This window comes from Tupaia chinensis, unplaced genomic scaffold (genome assembly GCF_000334495.1).
Source record: "Tupaia chinensis unplaced genomic scaffold, TupChi_1.0 Scaffold000037_18, whole genome shotgun sequence".
In the NCBI taxonomy this organism is placed as follows: domain Eukaryota; kingdom Metazoa; phylum Chordata; class Mammalia; order Scandentia; family Tupaiidae; genus Tupaia; species Tupaia belangeri.
In genome coordinates, this window is record NW_006159476.1 from 1,606,420 (window position 1) to 1,615,249 (window position 8,830).

Here is an 8,830-nt window from a genome sequence, read left to right on the forward strand (position 1 = left end):
CCCTCTGAAAAATTAAAAAAAAAAAAAAAAAAGAAAAAAAATTACTGACTCATTAGACTCATCTGTTCCCTAATGTCGGTCCTTGTAGGGTTCCTCTGCCACCACTAAAGGTTTTTTCTGCCTTATTGAAAATCTCAGCCATGTTAGAATTCCTCACCCCACTCAGAAATCTGACCCAGTGTAATCTTCTGGAGTCCCTCCTGGAATTCTCTGTCCCTTGAGGACTCCAGGGCCCAACCGAATCCTCTGGCCTCAGAGTTCTCCCTGCTACCCCTCTTCTCCACCATGAAGAGGGCACCCACTAAGCCCTCCTTGCCCACCTCAGGAGTCTTCTATCTGGGAGTGCCTGTGGAGGCCTTGTTCTTCGTCGGGAACCAGCTCATTGCCACAAGCCACACTGGGCGCATTGGGGTGTGGAATGCCGTCACCAAACACTGGCAGGTCAGAGTTCTGGCCAGACTGGCTGTCCCTTTCCCTGGTATCCAGACTGTACATACCCAAGTGGGAATTCCTTTCTTCCCACCCCACCTGAAGAGAGCCAGGGAAACCAGAAGTGGCTAGAGCTGGGCATGTGTGTTATAAATGTCCAAGGAACATCAGGGAAGTCTTCCTGGAGGAGGGGCTGCTGAGCTGACATGAGGGAGGAATGGGATAAGAAAGAAGGGAGGATTCTCCAGAGACTATGTAGAGAAACAGATGAAGAAAGAGGATGTAGGAGGCTGGAACACAGAAGGAAGCATGCAGATAGATGTCCGTCACTCTCTGCACTCACCCCAAGCCATGTCCTAAATACTCCCCCCCAAAAAAGCCCCCAAACATCTACATAGTGTTCTTTTTTGCCCACTAATGTATGAGAGAGGCAGGGGAAGAGAGGGAGAGCGAGAGATACAGACAAAACAGAAAACCAGAAAGAGGTGAAAGAGCAGGGTGGAAACAGCAGCACAGAAAGGCCTCACGGCACAGTCCATCCCACCTGCCCCAGGTCCAGGAGGTGCAGCCCATCACCAGCTACGATGCCGCGGGCTCCTTCCTCCTTCTGGGCTGCAACAACGGCTCCATCTACTATGTAGGTGAGTAGCACCTGTGTCCCACGTGCCCGAGAGCCTCCCCTGGGAAATGGGAGTGGAAGGGGACAAGCCGGGTGCTTTGAACAAACCCTCCGCCCTCCCTTCCCACCCCAGATGTGCAGAAGTTCCCCTTGCGCATGAAGGACAACGACCTCCTTGTCAGCGAGCTCTACCGGGACCCTGCGGAGGACGGGGTCACCGCCCTCAGTGTCTACCTCACCCCTAAAACCAGTAAGCTATGGCCTGCTTCTCCTATCACCAGCCAGCCCCAGCCCCAGCCTAGCCTGCAACTGACTGCCTATTGTATAGGACAACCCAGTGAGATTTATCAGGAGAGGGACAGAGTAACTCATTTAGTCATTCAACAAATATTTTCTGAGTATTCTAAATAAGCTCTTTTTTAAAGAATTATTTTATTTTTATTTTTATTTGACCAGAGAGGGACAGAGAGAGAGAAAGAAAGAAAGAGAGTGAGAAAGCAAGGCATCCAGGACTTGAACCACAGTCAGCCACGTGAGAGTCCAGTGCCCTTAACCACCTCGCCACCTGCTGGCTCCAATAAGCTCTGTTTTAAGTGTGAACTGCAGCTTCCTGTCTACCAGGAGTTAGTCTGTGTGTTCTATGTGTTTCTTTCCCATCTCTGATTACAGCTTGATATTTTCATGTTCATAAAACAGAGATGGGGTGGAGGGGCAGCAGTTAGTGTAATGGCTATGGCGCTGAACTCCCATGTAGTTGACCGCAGTTTGAGTCCCGGACCCGGTGGCTTAAAACTCACGCCGGGTGCATGTGCATATGTGCCCAAGATCCTGAGAGGAGAATGAAGGAGAAGGGATTGCGGTGTGGCCATCCCCCCTGGGGGGGTGATTTCTCGCTTTCTGTCTCTCTGTCTCTCTCTGTCTTTCTGGCGAGCACACGCACCCTATAGCAAAAACCTCTCAAAAAAAGAAAAATTACAAAAAAAAAAAAATGTTTGCTACAGTGTACATGCCCTTCAGAGAGAGAGAAAGAGAAAGCACCCTCTGAGGGGGTGGCCATTCTGCAATCTTCTGTCCTCCGTTCTCTTGGGATTTTGGGCACATGTATCCAGCATGTTTTCAAAGCTGCTAGATCCAAATCTCAAACCACATGATTGGCCATGTGGGATCCAGCCACCCCAGTCACCATGGCATCTGCTGGCCCCACAAAACCACATTTTACCTACCTACATTCCTTAAGGTGGTCTATTAAGTTCCTGACAGTTACTTTTTTTTTTTTTGTATTGTGACTTTTTTTGTCTTGTTCTATATTAATATATCTTTGTGTTTTCTGTTCTTCTCTATCACTGTCTCTGTCCGTATATCCCTCTGTATGATTCTGTGTTCTGGTTCCCGATGTGTCTCTATTTCTGTCTCTCACGTAGCTCTTATTCACTCCATTTCTCTCTCTGACTTAATTTCTGCCTCTGGGTCTCTTTTCTGATCTGCAGCGTTGTCTCCCTCTTCCTCCCTCTCTAACATCTCCTCACCTCCTTGCTCTCTCCTTGCTTTCTCTTTCTGTCTCTGTCTGGGCCTGTCTGTCTCTTTCTTCCCACCTTAGTATTGGCCTCTCTGTGACTCAGGCCCTCTCTCACCCTTGCCCCGTCCCCAGGTGACAGTGGGAACTGGATTGAGATTGCCTATGGCACCAGCTCTGGGGGCGTCCGGGTCATCGTGCAGCATCCTGAGACAGTGGGCTCGGGGCCCCAGCTCTTTCAGACCTTCACTGTGCACCGCAGCCCTGTCACTAAGATCATGCTCTCAGAGAAGCACCTCATCTCAGGTGGGCCTCCCGGGCCACCCAGGTGCCTGTCTCCCTGCAGGGGAGACAGCTCAGGTGGGAGCGTGAGGCCAGGTGGCTGGGGATTTTCACACACAGGGAGACAGTTCTATGGGAACAGAACAAACCTGGGACTGTAATCACAGAAGTGAGAGAATACCCTAGGGGGACCAGTCTGAGAGGAGTGAATTGCAGAGGGAAGGGAGGAACTCATCCATTTGGCAAGCATTTATTGAGCACCTACTGTGTGCCAGGCATATAGGTTAAAGTGATGGACAGACAGGCCAAGCTCCTACCCTCACAGAGCTGATGTTCTAGTAGGAAAGGCAAAAAATAAGTAAACATAAAAATATAAATCAACAACAGAGGTGGTAAGGACCATCAATAGAAACGAAACTGTGTGTGATGAGAGAGTGTTGGGTGGGGGGAGCGGGGGGTCACTGGAGAGCCAGGCAGTTCAGGGAAGGCCTGACTAAGGAAGGGCCTTTTAGCTGCAAGGAGAGAATGAGCAGTGCAAGTCTGCAGACAAGCATTTCCTGCCAAGGGAACAGGCATCGCGAAGGCTCTGAAGTGGGAGGGTGTTTGATATGTCTGAGGAAGAGCAGGGAGCCTGTGTGCTGGGAGTGGAGCAGATGAGGCCAGGGAGATGACACAGGCAGGGGTATGGGAGGCCTTTAGCAAGGGAGAGACAAGACCAGGCTCAGGTGTCTGCAGGTACCCACTGTGGGGATAGGATGGGAGCAGGGGGGCCAGGGCAGGGCTGCTGCAAGGGTCCAGGCAGGAGATGAGGTGGACTGGCCCAGGAGGGGGCAGTGGACAGGGTCTGGTGAGATCAGGCTCTGGAATGATTTTGGAGGTAGGGCCCACAGGATGTTTTGTCCACTTGGCATTCTGGGGAAGAAAGAGTTCTCTGAAAGGAAGGAATTCAGGACACCGAATTCTGCCTTGTCTGAAAGGGGTCATGCTCAGGGGCACTGATGCCACGGCCAGGCCTGACCTGCTGCCCTGTGCTCCCCAGTCTGTGCCGACAACAACCACGTGCGGACATGGTCTGTGACCCGCTTCCGAGGCATGATTTCCACGCAGCCCGGCTCCACCCCGCTCGCTTCCTTCAAGATCCTGGCACTGGAGTCTGCCGATGGGCATGGAGGCTGCAGTGCTGGCAATGACATTGGTGCCTGCTGGCCCCCAGCCCCACCCCACGGAACTGCCTCACCCCCACTAGCCCCTACCTTACCTGACCCCTGTAGACTTCCGCCTGCCCCTGTTTGACCCCAACTGGCTCTTGTGGAACTCAGCTACCCCCTGGCCAGGACCCCTGTCTCCACTGAGGTGCACCTGATCCCTTGGGAGCCTGGGCTCTTTGGCTGTTGTGACTCCCTTTTTGACCCCATCTATCCTCTCACAACGTGGGGATGGGATGGAGGGCTGGGAGTGGGGAAGGAAACGGAGACTTGCGGTCTAGAGGCCCAGGGGATCCCTACTGGGCCTGACCTCTACCCTCCCTGGCACAGGCCCCTACGGTGAGCGGGATGACCAGCAGGTGTTCATTCAGAAGGTGGTGCCGAGTGCCAGCCAGCTCTTCGTGCGTCTTTCCTCCACCGGCCAGCGGTGAGGATGGACCAGCCAATTGGGCATGGTCAGAAGAGAAGGCAGGGGCAGCTGGGTTGCAAGCCAGAAAGGCTCCCAGGCTTGGGGCACTGAAGGAGCAGAGGCTGGGAGGGCACAGGCCTGGTGGTTTGGGGCTGGGGGAATCATGGGTAGGATAGGTATGATGGGAGTGAAGCCGGGGAAGCCCCAGACAGACTGTCTAGTGTGGGTGGGCAAGACAGACAGGGGCACAGGCTGAGGCATTGGGTTTAGATGAGGGGGCATGGGCAGAGGGGTCAGGGCAGGGTAGGGGGCATGGGCAAAGGGGTCAGGGTGGGGTCAGGAGGCATGGACAGAGAGGTCCAGGGATGGACTGGGGGTCCATGGGCAGCAGGATGCAATGCGGGGCACAGGAAGCTGTAGACCAGAGAACTTGGGCAGGAGACTGGGTGGGTTTTCTTGAAGAGCGGCCTCTGAGTGGAGACCGTAGGATAAGTAGGAAAGAGCAGAGAAAGCAGGGAAGGAAAGGCAGAGCAGCTGAGGGCTGAGGGAACATCATGGGGCCAAATGGGGTGACGAGTGACACTGAGGTGAGGGATGGGGGCACAGAGTTGTCATTTGTATAAAAGTGTTGAGACGGTCCCGTGCACTGGGGCACCTTGGCTGCTGTGGGGGAGCAGCCCTGGTTTGGGTAAGAGGCCAGGCGCCAGAAGAAGCTGGGACAGGTGCCTGGTGGGGAGGGTAGTGGGGAGCCATGGAGATATGCTCAGGAGGCTGATACCCAGGGCGTGACTGTATAGGGAAGAGCAACAGATTTGGGGAGAATCCTGAGGCCCATTCGGGATACGTGGGAGGTGTGAGGGACCAGGAGGCTGCTGGACCCCCTAGGACTGGAACTCAAGAGAAAAGTAGATTGGGGATGGATAGGATTGGAGGTGTTCTTTGGAGGGGCAGGAACTGAACCCATAATAGTAGGCACTGTGACCCAGGAAGGATATGGGGATAAGGAACCAGGCTGGGCCCTACATGATCAGCATGACCCTTTATCCCCTTGCAACCCTCAGGGTGTGCTCCGTGCGCTCAGTGGACGGCTCACCCACAACTGCCTTCACGGTGCTCGAGTGCGAGGGCTCCCGGCGACTTGGCTCTCGACCCCGGCGCTACCTGCTCACCGGCCAGGCCAACGGCAGCCTGGCCATGTGGGACCTGACCACCGCCATGGACGGCCTCGGCCAGGCCCCTGGTACTCCCAAACCCTCCTCCCGCACGCCATCTCGCCCCAAGGAGCACAGACTGCCCTGGGCCTGCTGTCCATAGCCTATTTCATCAAGATCTCTCTTCCCAAGGCCTTGGAACTCCTTTCCTTCTCCTGCATGCTTTCTCTGCCCTCCAACTCCTCCTTGCCCTTATTTTCCAATCCCTCTTTTTTTTTGCCTTTAACCTCTGTCCATTGATCTCTGCATCCTTTCTCGTACCCCAGCCTCTGTTGCTTATACTGCCACCCCTGTCCCTTGCCTTGTGACCCTAGCAGGTGGCCTGACCGAGAAAGAGCTGATGGAACAGTTGGAGCAGTGTGAGCTGGCCCCGCTGGCATCCTCGCGGGGCTCTCTTCCTAGCCCCTCTCCCCGCACCTCGGTCACCAGGTAGCCGAGACTCCGCTTCCCCTTCTGTACAATGGGGGAGAGGGGAGGGCATGACGGCCCTGGTGGGGGGGCGGGGAGCACTGCCCTGTGATGACTTGCATTTAACCATCTTCATCTGCTCAGTCTCCACTCAGCCTCCAGCAGCACCTCTCTGTCTGGCCGCCGTGGGAGCCCTAGCCCACCTCAGACTGAGGCCCGGCGCCGTGGTGGGGGCAGTTTTGTGGAACGCTGCCAAGAACTGGTGCGGAGTGGCCCAGAGCCCCGACGGCCACCAACACCAGCCCCCCGGCCTTCTGCGGGTCTTGGGACTCCCCTTACACCCCCCAAGATGAAGCTCAATGAAACGTCCTTTTGAGCAACTGTCATGGTGCCTTTCGATACCCTGGTCCCGAGGGACTCGGGTGCCTCCCTGCTTTCTATTGGAGTCCTGGGGTCAGGGCCAGGGCCTCCTTGGAGTGGTCACTGTTACAAGATCCCCATCTTCCCTCTTTTCTGGAAGTCAAAACCATCCTCCCCAATAAAGTCCTCACTGCCAATGCCTTGCTTGCATTCTTAGTGGGTTGGGGAGGTGGTGTGGTCCAACCAGGTCCTTGGCTTCAGGTGTAGGAACATCAGCCTCTCCTGATTTAAGCAAAGAAGAGGAATTTATTGGCTTACATTCTAGCTTCAGGCCTGGCTGGATACAGGAGTTCAACACTCATGGCAAATAATTGGATCTCTTGGCTCTGCTTCCCCTTGGGATGCGTTGTCCTCAGTCACGTCTCCCCCTCTCAGTGGCAGGTGACTCTAGGCAACTCCTTAGTAAGTTTTTTCTCTCTAGCAGCAGTAAAAATCACAGGACTGATTCTTATTGGTTTGAAATGAGTCTGATGGCCATTCTTGACCGATCACTATGGCCAGTGTGATGGGCTTCCGTTGTTCCAACCCAGGCCATGTGCCTTCATAAGCTAGAGCTGAGTTCAGCCCCATGCAGATGGTGGAGGAGGACTTCCTGCAAGGACAGGCAGGGTTCTGTAAGCCTAAGCAGCGATGGATGGCTACATGTCGCAGAAACACAGATGTCAACTGAGTGGTTGCTGACCCCTGACGTGAATCCCAGACCTCACTGTTGTCAAAGCTCACCCAGTGTCCTTGGCCTTCCAGAATCACCTCTATCCTGTCCACACCAAGAAAGTGGCTCATCTCTGGGCTTTCTCTCTGACAATGCCTGAACATGCAGCACTTCGTTGGGAAGGTTTTCTACATGTTCTCCTCAGCTCAATGGAGAGAGAAAATGGACTAGACTAGGAGCAAGGGATTTTAGAATATACTAACTTTAGAATTCCAGAGTTTCTGGAATGCCAGAGCTTCTGAAATACGGTACAGAGGGACCTAGAATGTTAGGGAATCTAAAACAGATATTCTAGAGTACTTGTGAATTAACAGTATTAGGGAACTTATCTCCATGTCAATCCAAACTATCGAAGTTTATTATGGGCTGGGTGGCATGGTGGTAAAGACACTGGACTCCCACATGGCTGACTGTGGTTCAAGTCCCAGACCTAACGGCCTGCCCCTCTCTTTCTTTCTTTCTCTGGTCACTTTCCCTCTCTCTCTCTTTCTCTGGCCAAAATTTTAAAATAACAATGATGAATAAAATTAAATAATTATTTAAAAAGAAGTTTAGGGAAACCAGCAGATGCCGTAATGGTTTTGTCACTGGACTCCCACATAGTCAACTGCAGTTTGAGTCCTGGACCTGGCATCTTAAACTCATGCCAGGTGTGTGTGCATGCATACCCAAAATCCCAAGAAGAGAATGGAGGAGAAGGGATTATGGTGTGGCATTCACCCTGGGGGGTGATTTCTCACTTTCTCTCTCTGTCTCCAGTGAGCATATGCGCCCTATAGCAAAATAAAACAAAAACAAAAAAAACTCCAATAAATTTTATGACAAAAGGACCTGGAAAGCCACTGCTTCTAGAATAGAGGTGTGCTGAGGAATACCAGTAACTCTTCACCAAGAAGAGACTATTTTGGGACCAGCAGATAGCATAGTGGTTATGTCCCTGGACTCTTATGTAATCAACTGTGGTTCAAGTCCTGGACTGACAGCTTGAAAAACTGCCAGGCACGTGTGCATGAGTGCTCAAAATCCCAAAAGGAGAATGGAGGAGAAGGGAGTGTGGCCTGGCCATCCTCCGGAGAGTGATTTCTCACTTTCTGTCTCTGCCTCTGGGGAGTGCATGCACCCTAAGTCAAAAGTCTCTCAGAAAAAAAAAAAAAATTACTTGCCAACATTTCTGAAATTTTGGAAATAAGGTACAGAAAGGAATCTGGATTTACTAGGAAACATTGAGAACAGGAGCTATTCTGGACTGTCAGCCCTTTCAGAGCACTAGAGGGTTGTTTGCATTCTAAGAACTCCATAGCAGCAAGGAGTTCTGAATTGTCAGAGATTCTAGAACACAAGGGAGAGGTCTAAAAAGCAAGTGATTTTAAAACCTGGGTGTTCTGGAATGCCTGTAAATCTGAATCTCGGCATTTCTTTTTACACACCAGAACATTCAGAACACTGGGAGGGGTTTGAATGTTAGGAATTCTAGAATTGAGGGGTGGTTAGAATGTCAGAAAATCTAGAATATGAGGGGTTTTTTTTAATTATCATATTTAAATTTATTTATTTACTTATTTAAATTTGACCAGAGAGGAACAGAGTGAGAGAGAGAGAAAGTGAAAAAGCAAGCCACCAGG

At 52.2% G+C, this 8,830-nt stretch overlaps 1 protein-coding gene across 2 annotated transcripts in view; it reads left to right on the top strand.

Annotated features, from left to right (window-relative positions):
* SHKBP1 (SH3KBP1 binding protein 1) overlaps nt 1-6,633 on the top strand; it is an 11,714-nt gene extending 5,081 nt beyond the window's left edge. For both annotated transcript variants that reach the window (XM_006140467.3, XM_006140468.3), the window contains 9 exons: nt 326-441; nt 983-1,070; nt 1,182-1,298; nt 2,697-2,867; nt 3,883-4,038; nt 4,379-4,475; nt 5,519-5,697; nt 5,983-6,097; nt 6,221-6,633. In XM_006140467.3, coding sequence (XP_006140529.1) covers nt 326-441; nt 983-1,070; nt 1,182-1,298; nt 2,697-2,867; nt 3,883-4,038; nt 4,379-4,475; nt 5,519-5,697; nt 5,983-6,097; nt 6,221-6,452 — 1,271 coding nt within the window. In that variant the 3' untranslated portion in view covers nt 6,453-6,633. The remainder of the gene's footprint in view (nt 1-325; nt 442-982; nt 1,071-1,181; nt 1,299-2,696; nt 2,868-3,882; nt 4,039-4,378; nt 4,476-5,518; nt 5,698-5,982; nt 6,098-6,220) is intronic.
* The last annotated feature ends 2,197 nt before the right edge of the window (nt 6,634-8,830 follow it).